The 23,689-nt window shown below is 42.9% G+C and overlaps 1 protein-coding gene across 4 annotated transcripts in view; it reads left to right on the top strand.

Annotated features, from left to right (window-relative positions):
- The window catches only part of LOC130362045 (uncharacterized), a 207,908-nt gene that overhangs the window by 64,621 nt on the left and 119,598 nt on the right, over positions 1–23,689 (top strand). For all 4 annotated transcript variants that reach the window (XM_056565942.1, XM_056565941.1, XM_056565944.1 and 1 more), the window contains exons 29-35: positions 4,271–4,361; positions 7,267–7,332; positions 8,379–8,491; positions 9,040–9,139; positions 9,370–9,483; positions 11,039–11,170; positions 12,550–12,659. In XM_056565942.1, coding sequence (XP_056421917.1) covers positions 4,271–4,361; positions 7,267–7,332; positions 8,379–8,491; positions 9,040–9,139; positions 9,370–9,483; positions 11,039–11,170; positions 12,550–12,659 — 726 coding nt within the window. The remainder of the gene's footprint in view (positions 1–4,270; positions 4,362–7,266; positions 7,333–8,378; positions 8,492–9,039; positions 9,140–9,369; positions 9,484–11,038; positions 11,171–12,549; positions 12,660–23,689) is intronic.

Below are 23,689 nucleotides of genomic sequence, written 5' to 3' on the forward strand. Positions count from 1 at the left end.
GTAAAAATCACCAGCTATAGTGGCCATGTACCATACACTGCTAAGAACAGTGAGTGGCTAAAGCAGTGATATGGTTATTTGGGCATGCCAATGATTGGCTGCACTCAGGTAAAACACGTTGGGACCGTTGCGTTTCCAGTGTCATGCATATTGGCTTGATAGGTCATTGGGTATACCTGGGCCTTTTTACCTTCGGTCCACTATTGTTAACTGGGTGATTTGTCCTTCTGTTTAAACCAGTGTGCCTTAGGCTCAGTGATTGGTATATATTACTGATCCTGAGTGGAATAATGTGATCCTTGTAACTGAACCTTATTCATGAGATGTATGGTAAAATCTTCTATTTTACCATCCCGGGGAGACGTTTCTGCCTGCAGAGATGGTGAGGATATGAAGTTAGAAAGTCTCCACTGCCAGCCTGTAAATAGTCCCCTGGGTTCAGAGCTATACTCACATAGTCCCACTGCTCCGGCTGTAATCATGCCTCCTCAGTGTGATTGACAGTCCTCATCACTGCTCTGCTCCCTAAGCAGGCAGAGTCGAGTGATGACGTGAGCCATGCCTGGACTGACAATCACGCTGAGAGGGTGTGATTACAGCTGGAGAAGACAGGACTAGGTAAGTATAGCTTCCTGACCAGGGTAATTCTTATAGGGTCAGCAGGGGACACTTTCTAATTTTATATCCTCACCATTGCTGCAGGCAAAAACATCTCCCAGGGATGGTGAGGAAGATGATTTTACCATATCTTTAATAGGTTGCTACTATAGATTATTTATGATAAAATCTGCTGACAGGTTGCCTTTAAACTCATACATCAACGAGCAGAGATACTGTTACTTTTACTGTATGCTTATTAACCCCATTTGAAGCTGATTTTGGACACACTTTCTACTATGCTGTATTGTTTTGGGTGGACCATATTAATGATATACCCTGTACATGCAATAATACCAATATTTTTTAAGTGCAGTTAAATATAAACACATATGTTTTGTATAGTGGCAGGATAATAATAATAACTATTACAACTATATTTCCAAATATATGACACAGCACTTTACACTTCTGAGGGTACACATTCAGACAAAAAAACCTTTGAAAAATCAGGGGAAATTCAAATTCACCCTTGGTGTGGAATTAATTTAAAAAAGAAAAAAAAAGAGTAAAAGTGGCATCGGTTCTATGTTCTTGGTTATCTAGTTCATTATAATTCATTTTAATAAAGGAGCAAAACAGTGCTGTGTAAGAGCAACCTAAAGGAGTTTTAAAGGCCTTTAATAATGATGGGCTTTCATTAGGTAGACCATGAGATTAGTTTGAGTGCAACACGCAACATCCCTGCCAGTATTTGATTGCAGAGGCTGCGGCATGTACAGAAGCTTCTTCATTACTTATGATGCACAGCTCTGTACATGGGGTAGTAGCTGTACCTGGTTTTGCAACTGGTCAGACAAGGGATGAGGGCAGGCTGCAATATCAAGTACAACTGATACCAAATGAATGGAGCTGTGCCTAAGAAATGAATGGGTCTTTTCTGGTGTTAAGGATAGACAATTAATATAAAAAAAAAACATTTATCGGAGTCACTAGTGATATAATATCATTGTCATGTGTCTCCTGTACTTATGGAAGCACAACTCGAAGGTTACCTTTTTTAAAGTGCACCTGTCAGTGATTTCCTAAGGGATCTTCCAGGCTTTTATCTAGATATCACTTATGTTTAAGATATAACATATTTACTTCACAGAGTAATCATATTGTTTTGGTTTCTCTGAGGACTTGTAGGCATACAAAGTATAATTTTTGTGTTGGTCCTTTATGTACTTTTTGTTTTGAACAGTTTTGTGTTTTCTAAGGGGTTATGCAGGCATAGCAATTTGTTGTTTGCTATTTATGGATTTTGTAGCCCTCCAAATCTTCATTGTGTTTTGTGTATTAACTGAACACATTGTAGTAATGTATAAGACAGGTGGTCCTGTATTAAAAGTTTACTACAGTTCGAAGACAACTTGTATTTTAAGCACTTCTGTCACAGCGAGCGCTCCGGCCTCCACCTCCGGACTGGAGCACCTGCTGCCTGTGTTTCCCCTTCTGGGGTCCCGGCGTCTCCCGGTCAAACACACTGACCGGGAGCGCGGGTCTCAGCCTGGCAGGGACACGGCTAGCGTGGCGGCTGGTCCCCGCTTACGCGCCTCATCCCTGTTAAGCTTACCTGCTCCCCGTGCGGCGTCCCTGGTTCCCGGCACGCACGGCACCACTCTCTAGGGCGCTCGCGCGCCGGCTTCAGTAAATTTAAAGGGCCAGCGCACCAGTAATTGGTGCGCTGGTTCCACACCTCCCTTGTCAGTTCCCAATAAAAGACACCTGCCCCTTCCTGCCCTTGCCGGATCTTTGTGCCTTGTGCCTCTGAGAAAGCATTCCCTACAGTGTTATTGCCTAACCAGTTGCCTAACCCTTTGCTACCGTATACTCGCCTGTGAACCCTTGCCGCCTGCCCTGACCTCTGCTATGTCCGACTACGCTCTTGCCTGCTCCCTGTGTACCTCGCCATATCAGCCACCAGAGAGGTTGAGTTGCTATTGGAGGATACGACCTGGTGGTTACCGCCACAGCAAGTCCATTCCGCCTTGCGGGGGGCTCTGGTGAAAACCAGAAACCACTTAGAACCGGTCCTCTGGTACAACCCGCGTCATCGCCTCTCTGGTTCAGAGGATCCACTTCCAGTTCTGCTGGTACGTGACAACTTCCTTTAAATATGTATGTTAATGCTTTCATCCATTGACAAAGAATCAGAGAATACATCCTCTGATGACAGATGACAGTTTTAACTTTGCAACTAACCTTAGGACCTGTGCCTAGGGCAGCAATGTTGAGGGGGCAGCACTTAAGAGAGTACAAAAAAGGATAAATCCTTTTTCTATAGCTGCTGTCTTCTCTCCCGAATCCACATGGGTCAGAAATGATGAGAAATTTCCATGTAGATTTGCATCCACAGCTGCTCTTTATGTTGTGGATTTGTGATTCTACCACTTGTTGTGCATAGGGGTGCAATCCATGGTGAATCTACAATAAAATTTGCATGTAATGCACATTTTTTGTGCTGCATATTTGTTATAGCTGCATAAAGACATTCAGATTCATGTGGAATCGCCCTAAATACAGCCCTGAGTGTCAGCCAGTTCAACCAAGGGAGTTCAACCATGAAGGTGGACAAACATCTAGCAGAACCACTATGTTCTATATATTTAGAACTTTATCACTGATCTATTCAGTTATAACAAGCTGAGGATACTAACAAAATATACTGTACTTGTGCACTCTCTAATACTGGTCACTGGAAGTTCAACTTGGCCCCTCAGGGCAAAGAACTCTCTAAGAATCTGAAAAAAGAATTGTTGCTCTACATTAAGATGGCCTAAGCTATTGCCAAAGAAGATTGCCAAGACCCTAAAACTGAGCTGCAAAATGGTGGACAGGACCATATAGCAGTTTCACAGGACAGGTTCCACTTAGAACAGGCCACGCTATGGTCGACCAAAGAAGTGGAGTGCACATGCTCAGCATCATATCCAGAGGTTATCTTTGAGAAACAGACATATGAGTGCTTCCAGCATTGCCACAGTGGTTGAAGGGGTGGGAGTCAGCCTTTCTGTGCTCAGACTGACATCAAAATGTTCTGCATGGATCTTGTCCCAGATGGAAGCCTCTTCAAAAGATGATGCACAAGAAAGCCTGTAAACAGTTTGCTGAAGACAAGCAGCATCTAAGGACATAGATCACTGGAACCATGTCATGTGGTCCGATGAGACCAAGATAAACCTATTTAGTTCAGATGGTGTCAAGCTTGTGTGGCAGCAACGAGGTGAGGATTACAAAGACAAGTGTGTCTTGCCTACAGTCAAGCATGGTGGTGGGAGTGCTGCCAATTTGGACATTTCCACTCAGGGGTGTACTCACTTTCGTTGGACATTAGACATTTAGACATTAAAGTGTTGAGTTATTTTGAGGGGATACAACATTAAACACTGTTATACAAGCTGTGTACTCACTACATTGTAACAAAGTGTCATTTCTTCAGTGTTGTCACATAAGAAAGATATAACATATTTACAAAAATGTGTGGGGTGTATTCACTTATGTGAGATACTGTGAATTTACTTGACCTACATTTTGTAATGTATTTAATATTGAAGTTCTTGAATATCAAAATGTGATTTTCCACACAACAAACATCTTAAAACAAATGTACAACATTTTCTGTTTACAGGTCCTATCAGCTGCGCATCCCAAGGGAAGAAGTAAATCATGTAACAAACTTAAGGAATAAATGGGCTGATTTGATGGATCTTACCAGCGTTGTGAGTAATATAACTAATATGTTATGTGAGCGATTAACAAAAAAAATGCAGTTTTCTTCCAGAAACAATGCCACACTGTCAAAATGCAATACTAGACACAGGCGTGGTGCTGTTTGTGGAAAAAACTGTAACTGTTCTTTCAAAATGTCCCTATTAAAAGGGTACTCTGGTGGAAAACATTTTTTTTTAATCAACTGGTGCCAAAAAGTTAAACAGATTTGTAAATTACTTCTATTTAAAAATCTTAATCATTTCAGTACTTATCAGCTGCTGTATGCTCCACAGGAAGTTATTTTCCTTTTGAATTTCCTTCTGTGCTCTCTGCTGACACCATTGTCTGTGTCAGGAACTGTTCAGAGTAGGAGCAAATCCCCATAGCAAACCTATGCTGCCCTGGAGAGTTCCTGACATGAAAGGAAAAAAATAGAATGCAATGGCTCTCTTATACTAAAACACTGTGTAGACAAGGCAAATAGTAAAACACCAACCGCAAGTGTCTATAAAATAATAAATAGAAATAGCAAATAAAACTAGTTCTCAAGATCTGAATATATGGCAAATATTTAACAAGATATTTATTAAATAATTAATAAGATAATTAAAAGGATATATTTGTCAACATTACACAATGCTTCCCCCAGCAGGGCCCTTGCTGGTAGGAGATAATCAATATATATATATATTGTATATATTGATTGCTTCCTACCAGCAAGGGCCCTGCTGGGGGAAGCATTGTGTAATGTTGACAAATATATCCTTTTAATTATCTTAATTAAATATTTGCCATATATTCAGATATTGAGCACTAGTTACATTTGCTAGTTCCTGACATGGACAGTCAGCAGAGAGCACTGTGGTCAGACAGAAAAGAAATTTGAAAAGAAAAGAACTTCCTCTGTAGTATACAGCAGCTAATAAGTACTGGAAGGATTAAGATTTTTAAATAGAAATAATTTACAAATCTCTTTAACTTTCTGGCACGGGTTGATTTAAAAATAAATAAATAAATGGTTTTCCACTGGAGTACGCCTTTAAACTCTGACACCTTTTCAGGCCCCTTTCCAGCCTTCATACACAGCAGGGGTCCAAGCCATTCTTTTTGTGTAAGAGTATGAATGGATCAGTTTACATCAGAGAGATAATTTAATATATTGAACAATTTGGGATGTCTTTAGGTGCTGCCAATCATAATTTTCTGAGCATACAAAAAAAAAAAAAACCTGTCTTACATGAGTTATTTCACATTTAGGGTGTATTCACACATACAGTATTCTTCGCAGATTGATGTGCAGGATTTGATCCTCAGATTTGAAGCTGCAGATTTCATTGTAAACTAAATGACTGAACACAGCTTTAAATCCTGCGCATCAAATCTTCGCATGATACTGTACGTGTGCATAGACCCTTATTGTGAGTTTTAGAAACTCGTTCCTCTTGTGTCTGACAAGGGCCGTCAACTTTTTCCATCATTGCTTGCTGCTTTTTATCTTCACTGTGGTGTTAAGCAGCGGCGTCCTGGCATTGCCACAGCCACCAGCCTCAGGAGGACTGGTCAGCCAGTAATATCATTAGCACACTGACCTAGTCAGGGCACTGGCTTCATATCCAATACTTATGATAGACAGCCCACTTTAAACAACCTTTGGCAGGTGCCTGTGATTCTTATATATTTTGTTTTATGCAAGTTTTGCGGATATTTTGACTTTTTATCTACTAATCTGTGTAACTATATAGACTTTTGGACTATTACCTGGTAACCCTCTGCCTGCTGTGTTTTCCTCTAAGTGACCTGTTGGCTATTTGACCTCTGGACTGTTAACACCGGTTACTGACCTGGCTAGTGGACCTTGTTATCTCTTGGGGCTTCAGTGATAGTTTGGACATTTTTACAAGCGTAATTTCTTCATCTCCTTGCTCTGCAGATAGACTGGCAGACAAGTCCACCCGACCTTGCAGAAGTCTATGGTGAAGTCAAAGTGGTAGTCTTAGACTCTGCTACCCAGAGTCCAGAGGAATTTTTACTGCTAGTTTTTGGTCTGAGGCTGACATTCATGATCAGACCCCTTCCCCCATAGCATTACACACCTGTTGCCTTTTTGGCGAGTTTTGGCCAATACTTCTTTCTAAACAATACTGTGTAACAAGACGTAAAGAAGTCGCACTCACCCGGACTGTAGTTTCAACATGAAGAGGTTTATTCCAGTGGAACAGCTGCAAAGATGTAAAAAATTACAATTCCATAGCGGGGAGTGAAAGCCGACACAGCTCTGAGACGCGGGGTTCTTCACTGAAGGCTAATAGTTGTGCGTCACTGCGGACGCTTCTTCAGGTGTAGTTATGCTCTTTCATGAATGTCTGCACCCGAGGACATAATTAGCTGCTTCCTGCACCTATAAGCCACATAGAGCTACCTTTCGGGACTATTAGGCTAGATTCACACTGCAGAATTCCTGGACAAAATTTCTGCCGGAGATCGAGCGGGCGGTGCTAGGACCGAGTAGACTGCATTGCTGCCCCCATAGACTGCAATGCATTTCTGGGTGGATCTTTTGGGAGATCTGCTCAGAAATGCATTGCCATCTATGGGAACAACAATGTAGCTTTTTTCTCTCGTTGCTAGACCTAAGCTAATTCCAAGATATAGGAATTTTACGGTGTGGTTGAGTATCTGGACTTTTCATTTCAAAAAGGGGTGTAAATACTAGGCTCAGCGAGGCACGAATATGATGATTTTTGAAAAATAACACTCATCATCCCACTCATCTGACTATTCAGGAAAAGTTAGTTTTTTCAGGTTTTAAATCGGGGTCCATTACCTACACATGAATAGATTATATTTTTGCCTAGGTAACAGACAAATGGATGGGAAAAGTACCGTAATTCTTTTTTGTGTGTGTTTTTACAGGTAAAGGACAATTTGCTGAAAGAGAAACAGGACATTTTTAAGCAAGAACTTGACAAACAAGTTAAGGTAATATTGCATGTATTAAAGCTTACACTCGCTTTTACTATAATAATTTTTACTGAGCATCATAAAAGAATATTATAGAAATAACCAAAAAACATTATTTATTTCTTTATTTAGGTCTTGTGTTTAAACATAATGGGGGAGATTTATCAATCAGCCAGGAACCCTAATTGTCTGGTTTTTCCCAAAGCAACCAATCACAGCTCAATTTTCATATCTTATTGAGCTCTTGTAAAGTGAAAGTTGAGCTGTGATTGGCTGCTATGGGAAAAAACAGACAATTAGGGTTTCAGGCTAATTGATAAATATGGGCCAATATTACCATCAGCTGAGAAATAATGATGAGAAAATATATTTTTTAAATGTTTAAAATAAATTATTGGAAACTCTTTAAACATTAAATCTAAACAAATTGTTTTGATAGAATAAAAGCAAATACAGTAAACATAAATATGTATAAATTCACTGTAAATTGTTGTCAAAGTGTAACTCCTAGAAGTGGTCTCCTAGACCACTATACAAAATTTGTAACATTTGACTCACCTATCATGAGTCATTTATATTTCTGGTTTACTTTTATAGAGGGGTGGGGGCTTTGGGCCCTTAAAGGAGTAGCCCAGTGGTGAACAACTTATCCCCCATCTTAAGGATAGGGGATAAGTGTCAGGTCGCGATCTCCTGTACGGGGCCCCGACAGCCCGGAGAAAGGGGCCTGTTGACCACCGTACGAAGTGGTGGCCGACACGCCCCCTCAATACAACTCTATGGCAGAGCCGGAGCGCTGCCTTCGGCATTCTCTGGCTCTGCCATAGAGATGTATTGAGGGGGCGTGTCTGCCGCCGCTTCGTGCGGTGGTCGATACCCGCTCTCTGTCCGGAGAGCCTGGCCCCCGTACAGAGAGATCGCAGGGGGCCCCAGCAGTCAGACCCCAGCGATCTCAAACTTATCCCCTATCCTTAAGATAAGGGATACGTTTTTCACCACTGGACTACCCCTTTAAAGCACCTGAGCCAGTTGTGATAACATTCATTATTGACGTTTCTTCACAGAGTTTTATTGTGGAAGTGATCCAGTTTAGAAATCGTTTCGATACACAAGGTCCAGCGGCCCCTGGTGTGAAGCCAGAGGAAGCTGTGGCTCGACTACATGATTTCAATGAGAAGTAAGTTTACATAGTAAAGCTGAAAACATTGAATAGTTTTATTAAGCTGTCGACACAAAAACAAAGCAATACACAAATGTGTGTTATCTTAAGCTTTATTAGGCTTTACGTTATGTTTTTCACATTACTGCTAGAGTTTCTGTCACTGCTTCATATTGTGAAATCCATCTATCCAAAAGTGAAAAGAATATACAAGATGTTCAGGACACATATAAAAACACCAGGGAATCGAATATGAGCCATGGTCTGTATCTGTAAAAAGTTTATAGGAAATTCTACTCAGCTCACACTTCAATTTGTAGTTAGAAAATCTATTTGATAAATTCCTAGGGCAATGGAATGTATGCAGTGTGGGAGTTGGAAACTTAGTTCGGAGATTACAGTAAAGTGGTACAGTAATCCTAGCCATGCCTGTTATAGTCATTTACAAATCAAAGCTTTTCAGTGTCTGTCTCAATTAAATCTTGTGAATTTCTAAAGTAATGTTTGCATTTATTTTTACCTTTGTTGAGATATAATTCACGGTAACATACTACTTCTTTTTACAGATACCAGGCTTATGATGCTAAAAGGAAAACCCTGAACTCGGTGCAGAAACTTTTCAATATCGTTCCAAAGAAATTTTATGAGTTGGACAGGACTGGAAAGGTATAGTAGCAATGTTGCAGAAATAAAAGAGGACATGCCACCTCTCTTGAAGTCTCTGTTTTAGTAAGTGCTTGTATTTTTGTGAAATAACAAGATACCAAACTGGCCTTAAAATGGGATTCACCTGGATCTGGTAGAAACCCTATGGGTATTATAAAGTACTATGTATTATAAAGTACTATTTTACCAATAAATTATAATTATGGCATGTTGTTAATTTGTTCCTTTAGGATTTGGAGCTACTGGGAACACTGTATATCCTGTTCCAGAAGTTTATTGAGTTTGACCAGCGGTTCCGGAACACACTTTGGGCACACGTGGACCTTAAAATAAATAACCAGGAGGTATGCTTATATTATAGCTATGTGTTAGATTGTTTTATTTCCTTCTCATATGATATGTAAAAATACATGTAATAATATTGTATATTCAAATTCATTATTCTAATTTTATTAATACAAATGACAGGATCCATGACAGTGAAAATGTAGCAAACCTAGTTAGACGAAAGAAAAAGGCTATTCCAGCATAATAAAATTGCTCTAATTCCAGCGACTTCTTTTTCCCTGCTCTTCTCCACATGTTGATACTGAGTCTTCTCAGCCAATCACTGTCTGCAGAGGTGTCCAGTCTCAGTCAGTGATTGGCTGAGCAGGTAGATCCTCTTGGAAGTACCAACAATAGAGGTGAGCGAAGGATAGGAAGTCGCTGGTACAAGAGATGTAGAAGATTGAGGTAGGTAAGAATCATTAGGTTTATATATATATATATATATATATATATAAAAAAATTATTATAGTGCTATATACCTTTAATGTGTATTGAGATTAAATACATTTACATCACTTATGATCAAGGCTTCCATCACCACCTGGCAAGTTTGGGCAAATTCTGGGGTTCATTTTATGGCTCCCTAAAATTGTTTTATCGCTTCATTCAACGTCTCAAGACTAATGAAAACAGTGTTTGTCTGTCTTTATCAGTGCTCTTGCTTAACTAATGATCTATTTAAACATCTCCTCATCAGGGACGTGCACAGACATTTTGGGGGGCAGGGGCTGAACTGAAAAAAAGGGCGCTTTCTATATTTATATAAATGTCCACATAATGATGCCAGACTACCCAGCACTGCCCAGGGCACTTTTAGGAGTATTGTCAAAAGGGCAGGGGCTCAAGCCCCCTTTTTAGTCAACCTGTGCACGTCCCTGCTCCTCATTATGGTTAGTACAAATAAACGGAGTACTTAGATCCCAGTTTAGTATCCAGTGGGATACTGCAGAGTCACCATTGTGTGAGTTAGGAAAATATAAATTACCCGTAAAAGATACATTTGAAAGGTACCTGGAAAACAAATCCTTATCATAATATGGGGGTAGGGTAGGTAATTGGTGTCACATCTGAATAAAAAAATATATATATATCAACATAGTTTCTATTTGTCTATCTTACAGATGCTCTTGTGTATCCTATTATAATATTATAAAACTAACATTATGCTTAGTTATTTCATAGGCACATCCCTGATGTCTTGTTTTTCTTTCATGGATGCCCTAAAATGAACTTGATGAACAAAGGGTTAATACTACAATTATGTCTAAAAGCTTGTTGATGTTTGCACTAATAATAGCAAACGGAAACAAATTCCTAAAAGCAAATCTCAAGGATGGTCCTTTTGTAAATGAATAATTTATCCTTTAGCCAATAATCTTCAACTAATGGACACAAACAACCCATTAGAAATTATTTTCAAAGCTGTATAACGTAAAAAAAATCAATAAATATTAGTAACAGAGTCTATCGTTGGTTTCTTACCTGCATATCTTTTCACACAGATTTCTTTGCAATGTCGTTTTGTATATTTATCTCCTGAAGGCTTCTCTTTGTTCACTTTCTTTGTAGATTGAACAATATTCTTCCGAGTGCCAGATGTGGGATGATAAACTAAAGGATTGGGATGCCTATAATGAAATGGCTCGAAATATCACATTTTATGAAGATGTGTTCCCTATTCTACATAAACTAAAATCTAAGGTATTCTAGCAGTACTCCACAGTCAGAATTAGAGGTCTAGTACAGCAGTTATAAAATAAAGTTTTCAATTTTATGAAGAAAACTTTAATGAAAGTTTTTATTTGTCGACAGGGACATTGCTGTACAAGGCCAGTAACGTGTTTTGAATGCATCCACGTAGTCATAGGAGGAGACTTATGAAACCTTGTACAAAGAACAGTGGAGCAATAGCAGATAGCAACCAATCAGATTACTTCTTTTATTTTTAAAAAGGCATCTGAATAATTAAAGCTAAAATACTGCCGTTTTTTTATGCCTTTTGATGCAGTTTTTTAGTTTTCATTTACATTGTCTGACCCCAACCTAAGGCACAGGATTTTGCTCAGGATTTTACCTAGATTTTTTAACTGAGAAAAAATATAATGGAAAGGCTTTTCTGTGTTGGTTCCATTCCTGATTTTGGTAAAAAAAAAAAAACACTGAACAAAATCCTACGCAATTTCCTGAACAAAGTACAGGAGAACAAAAGAGTGGTGCGGTTGCTCATTTGTCATGCCCAACTAATCAGATCGCTTCTTTCATTTTTAAAGAGGCCTGTGAAAATGAAAGAAGGAATCTCAATGGTTGCTATGGGCAACTGCACCACTCTTCCTCTGCACAGGTTTTGATAAATCTCCCCACTATGTGTGAATATATCTTATAAGGCTATTGCCTTGTTCAGTAGGACTTTTTTTTTGTCATATTTCAAAATATAGATCTGTGTTCATAGATAATTCAGTGGTAATGGTAAAATGCAGAATTTAACATTTAAAGGGGTACTCCTCCCCTGGCAACTTATCCCCTATCCAAAGGATAGGGGATAAGATGTTAGATTGCCACGGTCCCGCTGCTGGGGACCCCGGGGATAGCTGCTGCGGCACCCCGCCATCATTACTGCACAGAGCGAGTTCGCTCTGTGCGTAATGACGGGCGATACAGGGGCCAGAGCAGCGTGATGTCATGGCTCCGCCCCTCATGACATCACGGCCCGTCCCCTTAATGCAAGTCTATGGCAGGGGGCGTGATGACCACCACGCCCCCTTCCCATAGACTTGTATTGACGGGGGCGGGCCGTGACGTCATGAGGGGCGGTGTTGTGATGTCACAAGGGGCGGAGCCATGACGTAACGATGCTCCGCCCCCTGTATTGCCCGTCATTACGTGCAGAGAGATCTTGCTCTGCGCAGTAATGATAGCGGGGTGCTGCAGCAGCGATCTCCGGGGTCCCCAGCAGAAGGACCACGGCGATCTGACATCTTATCCCCTATCCTTTGGATAGGGGATAAGATGTCTAGGGGCAGAGTACCCCTTTAACATTATTAGCATTTGGCCCCTCCTGACATGAATATGTATCTTTGTAGGAAATTCGGAATCGTCACTGGCTTCAAGTCATGTCTGTAACAGGAAGCTCATTCCCGCTTGAAGCTAATGTCTTTAAAGTATTCCACCTTCTGGACATCGGACTTTTAAAGTATGTGAACCAATAAATCAAGGGATGAGTGAAAGTTCATATCTTCTGATTTGAGTATCTAGAAATGTTTACTGTTATTCTAACCAAGGCCAGACTAGAACTAAAAAGCAGCCCTGGCACAAAAACCCTGTCAGCTTACATACTATATAGTACCTCCTACCCAATATTGCAAACACGCTACAGTAGATTTCAACTAATGTATAACTAACAATAACTAATGTAAAAAAAATGGCCATACTGAACTCAACATTAAAACATGAAATAATTCTGGAGCATCTTTCCTTACAACTCTGTATTGTGCTGTTACCCAGTTATTCCTCCTGGAAAGCCATGAAAAAAAATTACGACTGGCTATTACCATTCCCCTTGCCCTTACACACTAAATAATGTTCACATAGTATTTTGGGTTGTTTTTTGAGCTGTAAAAGGGCTGTTCTATTGCTGAAAAAATGTCCCAAAAATGGCTGAAAAACTGACCAAAAATGGATCCAAAGCAAAGACAGCTGAAAAAAAAAAAAAAAAAATAGCCAATTGGCTCAAACTTTGTAGATACACATTTTATTGACCAAAGGACAAAGGGATTGGTAACAGAGACTTATGGGCAATACAAGAAAGATCAGGAGTGTGGACAGTGACTCTCTAATCCAAGGACTCACAGGTGACATCTTCTCTGATCAGAGTTATTTTCTTTTCTTCTCCATCTGCTGCTCATATCCCAGACCCCTACAGAAATTCAGACCCCAGGCCCCTAAATAAATTCACATACCAGACCACTGCCAGACAAACATTTTAAGTTCCTTCCTATAGCACCATCCCCACCTCTTTACAAACTACCCCACTCCTTTATAAAATGTGTATTGCCCCACGTACTGTGACATCACATACTTTCATGACGTCACTGGATCTCTTATGCCTGTACTGTGACATCACTCTGTATATTATGCCTGTGTATACCATGCCTATACCTAGTATATAAAAAAATAAACCTGTACTTACCTTCAGAACTCTCCTGGTGTTTCTAGTGTCTTGCTCTGGTCCCTGGCTGTGACCCTGTTCCTTAGAGAAAGCATGACGTCTGACCCAAAGTAACCTCTGGGCCAATCACTGGCCGTAACAATGTTTCACCTCGGCCAGTAATTGGCTAAGCAGCAGTATGACACACTGGGCCCAGACATCACTCCAGGCCCAGGCTTCACGCTTTCTCTCAGGAACACTGTCACAGGCGGGGACCAGAGCAAGACACTGGAGGCACCACGAGAGTGCTGGTGGTAAGTACAGGTTTATTTTTTTAGATACTAAGTATAGGAATAGTTCTGAAAAGAAAACCCTCCTTCTGGATAACCCCTTTAACTCTTTACTGTGAAATCATTGTGCATATTAACCCTGTACTGTGATGTCACTGTGCATATTAGCCTTGTTCTGTGACTCACAGTACAAGATTAATACACACAGCAACATTAAAGTACAGGGTTAATATGCACGGTGATTTCACAGTTCAGGGTTAAAGGGGTACTCCGGTGAAAACCTTTTTTCTTTTAAATCAACTGGTGGCAGAAAGTTAAACATATTTGTAAATTACTTCTATTAAAAAATCTTAATCCTTCCCGTACTTATTAGCTGCTGAATGCTACAGAGGAAATTCCTTTCTTTTTGGAACACTGATGACATCACGAGCACAGTGCTCTCTGTTGACATCTCTGTCCATTTTAGCAACCATGCATAGCAGATGTATACTAAGGGCAGCATGGTGGCTCAGTGGTTAGCACTGCTGCCTTGCAGTGCTGGGGACTTGAGTTCAAATCCCACTAAGGACAACAATAAATAAGGCGTTATTATTATTATAATAACGTCAGCAGAGAGAACTGTGCTCGTGATGTCATCAGAGAGCATTCCAAAAAGAAAAGAATTTCCTCTGTAGTCTGGATGCTTGCTGTATGTGTTATGGACTGGCGTGGACTCACCTGAAACAGCCAGCAGGCAGCCATGGACTGCATGATTAAGCTGAGGGCTGGGGCTTCTTCTTTCTCTCCTGTGCTCTGGGGCCAGGGCAGGGACATAGGAGACGTGCCTGTGCACGGCATACTCACAGCCCCAGCAGTCACTTCTCTTAAGGTGACAGAAGGGCTTAGAGGTAGTTCTTCCATTATGCCACTTAGGCCTCCACCTCGGGCTAAACGGAAGCACCAGAGCTGATCTTGTACTTGCAGCGTGGTCAGGGGCCAAGGCTGGGGCCAGAGCGAGGCTGCTATCAGCACGACTAAGTGGACTAATAGAAGAGCTACCTCTGCACAGAATAATAATTAGGACTTCCCTTAAGCCTCCTGCCCACACAGTATTAAGCAGGACCCACCACCAGCACTCTCCTTACACAATATTGAAGAGAAACTGACAGCCTGTTCACCTACACTTAACCCAATATACTGGGTTATAGTGTGGGTGAACAGCTCTAAAAAGAGGGGCTACTTACATTAAAAGGTAGTACGTTCAGAGTTATCCACTGCCTCACTACCCCCCGGAAGGCAGCCACCCCTTCGCTCCATTGAAAGAGCCGGGTGCTCACCCCTGGCAGGCTAGTGAATACATCTGAATATTTACTACGGGGGGCGGCCAGGTGGTGAATATCAAGGAGGCTGGGGAGTTCCACCAGCCGGCTCCCAGCCTCCATTGTACACAGCAGTACAATAGGAAGGCATAAACGGACATAACTCTGTAAGTACTACACCTTTTAGGTGACACCTATTACAGGGGGGGGGGGGGGGCAAAAAAGTATTTAGTCAGCCACCAATTGTGCAAGTTCTCCCACTTAAAAAAATGAGAGAGGCCTGTAATTTTCATCACAGGTATACCTCAACTATGAGAGACATAGTGAGAAAAAAAAATCCATAAAATCACATTGTCTGATTTTTAAGAATTTATTTGCAAATTATGGTGGAAAATAAGTATTTGGTCACCTAAGAACAAGCAAGATTTCTGGCTCTCACAGACCTGTAACTTCTTCTTTAACCCCTTAAGGACACAGGACGTAAATGTACGTCCTGGTGCGGTGGTACTTAACGCACCAGGACGTACATTTACGTCCTGTGCATAACCGCGGGCATCGGAGCGATGCCCGTGTCATGCGCGGCTGATCCCGGCTGCTGATCGCAGCCAGGGACGCGCCGGCAATGGCCGACGCCCGCGATCTCGCGGGCGTCCGCCATTAACCCCTCAGGTGCCGGGATCAATACAGATCCCCGCATCTGCGGCAGTGCGCGATTTGAATGAATGATCGGATCGCCCGCAGCGCTGCTGCGGGGATCCGATCATTCATAACGCCGCACGGAGGTCCCCTCACCTTCCTCCGTCCGGTTCCCGACGTCTCCTGCTCTGGTCTGAGATTGAGCAGACCAGAGCAGAAGATGACCGATAACACTGATGTGTTCTATGTCCTATACATAGAACAGATCAGTATTAGCAATCATGGTATTGCTATGAATAGTCCCCTATGGGGACTATTCAAGTGTAAAAAAAAATGTAAAAGTAAAAAAAAGTGAAAAATCCCCTCCCCCAATAAAAAAGTAAAACGTCCGTTTTTTCCTATTTTACCCCCAAAAAGCGTAAAAAAAATTTTTATAGACATATTTGGTATCGACGCGTGCGTAAATGTTCGAACTATTAAAATAAAATGTTAATGATCCCGTACGGTGAACGGCGTGAACGGAAAAAAAAAGTCCAAAATTGCTACTTTTTTTAATACATTTTATTTAAAAAAAAATTATAAAAAATTTATTAAAAGTTTTTTATATGCAAATGTGGTATCAAAAAAAGTACAGATCATGGCGCAAAAAATTAGCCCCCATACCGCTGCTTATACGGAAAAATAAAAAAGTTAGAGGTCATCAAAATAAAGGGATTATAAACGTACTAATTTGGTTAAAAAGTTTGTGATTTTTTTTAAGCGCAACAATAATAGAAAAGTATATAATAATGGGTATCATTTTAATCGTATTGACCCTCAGAATAAAGAACACACGTCATTTTTACCATAAATTGTACGAAGTGAAAACAAAACCTTCCAAAATTAGCAAAATTGTGTTTTTCTTTTTAATTTCCCCACAAAAATAGTGTTTTTTGGTTGCGCCATACATTTTATGATATAATGAGTTATGTCATTACAAAGGACAACTGGTCGCGCAAAAAACAAGCCCTCATACTAGTCTGTGGATGAAAATATAAAAGAGTTATGATTTTTAAAAGGCGAGGAGGAAAAAATGAAAACGTAAAAATGTAATTGTCTGAGTCCTTAAGGCCAAAATGGGCTGAGTCCTTAAGGGGTTAAGAGTCTCCTCTGTCCTCCACTCGTTACCTGTATTAATGGCAGCTGTTTGAGGTTGTGGACAGGTGTCTTTTATACTGATAACAAGTTCCAACAGTCACACTCCAAACTCCACTATGGCCAAGGCCAAAGAGGTGTTGAAGGACACCAGAAAATTGTAGACCTGCACCAGGCTGGAAAGACTGCATCTCACCCCATAGTGTCAAAATGATCACAAGAACAGTGAGCAAAAACTCCAGAACTGCATGGGGGGACCTAGTGAATGGCCTGCAGAGAGCTGGGACCAAAGTAACCAAGGCTTCCATCAGTAACACACTATGCCGCCAGGGACTCAAATCATGAAGTGCCAGACGTGTCCCCCTGCCAGATGTGCCGTTAACCAGGTATGGTGCAGGCTCCCAACTCGAGCCCGCCTCATACCGGTCAGCCCTCAGATGTTTCTTGTAGCTGAGGGCCGGCGTTAATAGCCGACATGCAGCGATCGCCGCAGCTGGCTATTAACCCTTTAGATCGCTGCTGCCAAAGTTGACAGCGGCATCTAAAGAACCCTGTAAATGCTCCCTGGTGGTCCAGTGGGGTAGATGAAACCCCCCCCCCCCCCCCCCGCAGCGCAATCACCGGGGGGTGATTCACTGTGGAGGTTGCTGGAGGGCTTACCTCTGCTTCCGTGCAGGTCCCGGCTCTCCCATTGATAAAGCCTGGCAGGAGCAGGAGCGCAGATCACACAGATCAATGTGGTTCTATGGAACCACATTGATCTTTATGAGGAATCTAATGATTTCTCCTAAAAGTCCCCTAAGGGGACTAACAAAGTGTAAAAAAAAAAAAAATAATAAGTTTTATAAAAGTAAAAAAAAAAAAAACCACACACACATTAACCCCTTCCTTATTAAAAGTTTAAAACACCCTCCTTCTCCCAAATTCCATATAAAAATATAAAAACATAATAAAAATAAACATATGTGGTATCACCGCATGTGTAAATGTCTGAACTATAAAAATATAACATTAATTAAACCACACGGTCAAGGGTGTACACGTAAAAAAAATCCAAAATCCTAAATTGCGTATTTTTGGTCACTTTGTATACTCTATACTCTAAAAAAAAAATATAAAAAATTATCAAATAGTCCCATCAAAACAAAAATGATACCAATGAAAACTTCAGATCATATGGCAAAAAAATGAGCCCTCATACCACCCTGTATATGGAAAAATAAAAAGTTATAGGGGTCAGAAGAGGACAATTTTAAACATACAAATTTTGCTGCATGTAGTTATAATTTTTTTAAGTAGTAAAAATAAAGAAAAACCTATATATATCGGGTATCATTGTACAAAATATATGGTGTCATTTTTACAGAAAAGTGCACTGCGTAGAATCGGAAAACATCAAAAGTTACAAAATGACTTTTTTTTCCCCCAATTTTGCCCCACAAATATTTTTTTCTGGGGTTGCTGTAAATTTTGTGGTGAAATGATTAATGTCATTACACAGAACAATTGGTGGCGCAAAAAATATAAGTCTGTAGGTGCAAAATTGAAAGAGTTAGGATTTTTAGAAGGTTATGAGGAAAAAACGAAAGTGCAAAAACGGTAAAACCTGTGGTCCTTAAGAGGTTAAGTCAGTACACGTCCGGGCCCCTCTGAAATTTGCTAGAGAGCATTTGGATGATCCAGAAGAGGATTGGAAGAAAATCTTATGGTCAGATGAAAAAGTAGAACTTTTTGGTAAAAACTCAACTCCTCATGTTTGGAGGAGAAAGAATACTGAGTTGCATCCAAAGAACACCATACCTACTGTGAATCGTGGGGGTGGAAACATCATGCTTTAGGGCTGTTTTTCAGCAAATGGACCAGGATGACTGATCCATGTAAAGGAAAGAATGAATGGGGCCATGTATCGAGAGATTTTGAGTGGAAACCTCCTTCCATCAGAAAGGGCATTGAAGATGAAACGTGGCTGGGTCTTTCAGAATGACAATGATCCCAAACACACCGCACGGGCAACGAAGGAGTGGATTTGTAAGAAGCATTTCAAGGTCCTGGAGTGGCCTAGCCAGTCTCCAAATCTCAACCCCATAGAAAACTGTCACGATGCCGGCTGGCAGGTAGTGGATCCTCTGTGCCAGAGAGGGATTGGCGTGGACCGTGCTAGTGGATCGGTTCTAAGTCACTACTGGTTTTCACCAGAGCCCGCCGCAAAGCGGGATGGTCTTGCTGCGGCGGTAGTGACCAGGTCGTATCCACTAGCAACGGCTCAACCTCTCTGACTGCTGAAGATAGGCGCGGTACAAGGGAGTAGACAGAAGCAAGGTCGGACGTAGCAGAAGGTCGGGGCAGGCAGCAAGAATCGTAGTCAGGGGCAACGGCAGGAGGTCTGGAACACAGGCTAGGAACACACAAGGAAACGCTTTCACTGGCACAATGGCAACAAGATCCGGCGAGGGAGTGAAGGGGAAGTGAGGTATAAATAGGGAGTGCACAGGTGAACACACTAATTGGAACCACTGCGCCAATCAGCGGCGCAGTGGCCCTTTAAATCGCAGAGACCCGGCGCGCGCGCGCCCTAGGGAACGGGGCCGCGCGCGCCGGGACAGGACAGACGGAGAGCGAGTCAGGTACGGGAGCCGGGATGCGCATCGCGAGCGGGCGCTACCCGCATCGCGAATCGCATCCCGGCTGGAGACGGTAACGCAGCGCACCGGGTCAGTGGAGCTGCCCGGAGCGCTGCGGTAGCGAGAGAGAAGCGAGCGCTCCGGGGAGGAGCGGGGACCCGGAGCGCTCGGCGTAACAGTACCCCCCCCTTGGGTCTCCCCCTCTTCTTAGAGCCTGAGAACCTGAGGAGCAGACTTTTGTCTAGGATGTTGTCCTCAGGTTCCCAGGATCTCTCTTCAGGTCCACAGCCCTCCCAATCCACCAAAAAGAACTTTTTTCCTCTGACTGTCTTGGAGGCCAGTATCTCTTTCACTGAGAAGACGTCAGAAGAACCGGAGACAGGAGTGGGAGAAACTAATTTGGGAGAGAAACGGTTGATGATGAGTGGTTTAAGAAGAGAGACATGAAAGGCATTAGGAATACGGAGAGAAGGAGGAAGAAGAAGTTTGTAAGAGACAGGATTAATTTGGCACAAGACTTTGAAGGGACCAAGATAGCGTGGACCCAGTTTGTAACTGGGGACACGAAAGCGGACATATTTAGCGGAGAGCCATACCTTGTCTCCGGGAGCAAAAATGGGGGGAGCTCTTCTTTTCTTATCGGCAAACTTTTTCATGCGAGATGAAGCCTGTAAAAGAGAAACTTGGGTCTCTTTCCATATGGTGGAAAGATCACGAGTCACTTCATTTACCGCGGGCAAACCAGAGGGCAAGGGAGTAGGGAGGGGGGGAAGAGGGTGACGGCCGTACACCACGAAAAATGGGGATTTGGAGGAAGATTCAGAGACTCTAAAGTTATACGAGAATTCGGCCCATGGTAGAAGATCTGCCCAATCATCCTGGCGGGAGGAAACAAAATGTCGTAAATAATCACCCAAGACCTGGTTAATTCTTTCTACTTGTCCATTGGATTGAGGATGATATGCAGAAGAAAAGTTTAATTTAATCTTGAGTTGTTTACAGAGAGCCCTCCAGAATTTTGACACGAATTGGACGCCTCTATCCGAGACTATTTGTGTGGGCAACCCGTGAAGACGAAAAATGTGTACAAAAAATTGTTTAGCCAACTGAGGCGCTGAAGGAAGACCAGGAAGAGGGATGAAATGTGCCATCTTGGAGAATCGATCAACGACCACCCAAACAACAGTGTTGCCACGGGATGGGGGTAGGTCTGTAATAAAATCCATACCAATCAGAGACCAAGGCTGTTCGGGGACAGGCAGAGGATGAAGAAAACCAGCGGGCTTCTGGCGAGGAGTCTTATCCCGAGCACAGACAGTGCAGGCTCGCACAAAGTCCACGACATCCGTCTCCAGAGTCGGCCACCAATAGAAGCGAGAGATGAGTTGCACAGATTTCTTGATGCCTGTATGACCTGCGAGATGGGAGGAGTGACCCCATTTGAGGATTCCGAGGCGTTGGCGTGGAGAGACGAAGGTCTTTCCTGGAGGAGATTGCCTGATGGAGGCTGGAGAAGTGGAGATCAGGCAGTCAGGAGGAATGATGTGTTGCGGAGAGAGTTCGACTTCCGAGGCATCCGAGGAACGAGAGAGAGCATCGGCCCTAATGTTCTTATCGGCAGGCCGAAAGTGAATTTCAAAATTAAATCGGGCAAAGAACAGAGACCACCTGGCCTGGCGAGGATTCAGCCGTTGGGCAGACTGGAGATAGGAGAGGTTCTTGTGATCGGAGTAAATAATAACAGGAAATCTTGATCCCTCCAGCAGATGCCTCCATTCCTCAAGTGCTAATTTAATGGCTAGAAGCTCTCGATCCCCGATGGAGTAGTTCCTCTCCGCCGGAGAGAAGGTCCTAGAAAAAAAACCACAAGTAACAGCATGCCCGGAAGAATTTTTTTGTAGAAGGACCGCTCCAGCTCCTACAGAGGAGGCATCAACCTCCAATAGGAAGGGTTTAGATGGGTCAGGTCTGGAGAGCACGGGAGCCGAAGAAAAGGCAGACTTGAGCCGTTTAAAGGCGTCTTCCGCTTGAGGAGGCCAAGACTTGGGATTGGCATTTTTTTTGGTTAAAGCCACGATAGGGGCCACAACGGTAGAAAAATGTGGAATAAATTGCCTGTAATAATTGGCGAACCCCAAAAAACATTGGATAGCACGGAGTCCGGAGGGGCGTGGCCAATCTAAGACGGCAGAGAGTTTGTCTGGATCCATTTGTAGTCCCTGGCCAGAGACCAAGTATCCTACGAAAGGAAGAGATTGGCATTCAAACAGACATTTCTCTATCTTGGCATAAAGTTGATTGTCACGAAGTCTCTGAAGAACCATACGGACATGCTGGCGGTGTTCTTCTAGATTGGCAGAAAAAATCAGGATATCGTCCAGATATACAACAACACAGGAGTATAAGAGATCACGAAAAATTTCATTAACAAAGTCTTGGAAGACAGCAGGGGCATTGCACAGGCCAAAGGGCATGACCAGATACTCAAAGTGTCCATCTCTAGTGTTAAATGCCGTTTTCCATTCATCCCCCTCTCTGATGCGGATGAGATTATAAGCACCTCTTAAGTCCAGTTTGGTAAAGATGTGGGCACCTTGGAGGCGATCAAAGAGTTCAGAGATGAGGGGTAGAGGGTAGCGGTTCTTTATCGTGATTTTATTAAGACCGCGGTAGTCAATGCAAGGGCGTAGAGAGCCATCTTTTTTGGACACAAAGAAAAATCCGGCTCCGGCAGGAGAGGAGGATTTACGGATAAAGCCTTTTTTTAAATTTTCCTGGATGTACTCCGACATAGCAAGAGTCTCTGGGGCGGACAGAGGATAGATTCTGCCCCGGGGTGGAGTAGTGCCCGGGAGGAGGTCAATAGGACAATCATAAGGCCTGTGAGGAGGTAGAGTCTCAGCTTGTTTTTTGCAAAAAACATCCGCAAAGTCCATATAGGCCTTAGGGAGACCGGTTACAGGGGGAACCACAGAGTCACGGCAAGGGGTACTGGGAACCGGTTTTAGGCAGTCCTTGAAACAAGAGGGCCCCCAACTCTTGATCTCCCCAGTGGACCAATCCAGGGTTGGGGAATGGAGTTGAAGCCAGGGTAGTCCAAGGAGGATTTCGGAAGTGCAATTGGGGAGGACCAAAAATTCAATCTTCTCGTGATGAGGTCCGATGCACATTAGAAGGGGCTCCGTGCGGAAACGTATGGTACAATCCAATCTTTCATTGTTTACACAATTGATGTAGAGGGGTCTGGCGAGACTGGTCACTGGGATGTTGAACCTGTTGACGAGAGAGGCCAAAATAAAATTTCCTGCAGATCCGGAATCCAAGAAGGCCATAGTAGAGAAGGAGAAGGCAGAGGCAGATATCCGCACAGGCACAGTAAGACGTGGAGAAGCAGAGTAGACATCAAGGACTGTCTCACCCTTGTGCGGAGTCAGCGTACGTCTTTCCAGGCGGGGAGGACGGATAGGACAATCCTTCAGGAAGTGTTCGGTACTGGCACAGTACAGACAGAGATTCTCCATGCGGCGTCGTGTCCTCTCTTGAGGTGTCAGGCGAGACCGGTCGACCTGCATAGCCTCCACGGCGGGAGGCACAGAAACGGATTGCAGGGGACCAGAGGAGAGAGGAGCCGGGGAGAAAAAACGTCTTGTGCGAACAAAGTCCATATCCTGGCGGAGCTCCTGACGCCTTTCGGAAAAACGCATGTCAATGCGAGTGGCAAGATGGATGAGTTCATGTAGGTTAGCAGGGATTTCTCGTGCGGCCAGAACATCTTTAATGTTGCTGGATAGGCCTTTTTTAAAGGTCGCGCAGAGGGCCTCATTATTCCAGGATAATTCTGAAGCAAGAGTACGGAATTGTACGGCGTACTCGCCAACGGAAGAATTACCCTGGACCAGGTTCAACAGGGCAGTCTCAGCAGAAGAGGCTCGGGCAGGTTCCTCAAAGACACTTCGAATTTCTGAGAAGAAGGAGTGTATAGAGGCAGTGACGGGGTCATTGCGGTCCCAGAGCGGTGTGGCCCATGACAGAGCTTTTCCAGACAGAAGGCTGACTACGAAAGCCACCTTAGACCTTTCAGTAGGGAACTGGTCCGA

This window comes from Hyla sarda, chromosome 3, assembly GCF_029499605.1.
Source record: "Hyla sarda isolate aHylSar1 chromosome 3, aHylSar1.hap1, whole genome shotgun sequence".
Classification (NCBI taxonomy): Eukaryota; Metazoa; Chordata; class Amphibia; order Anura; family Hylidae; genus Hyla; species Hyla sarda.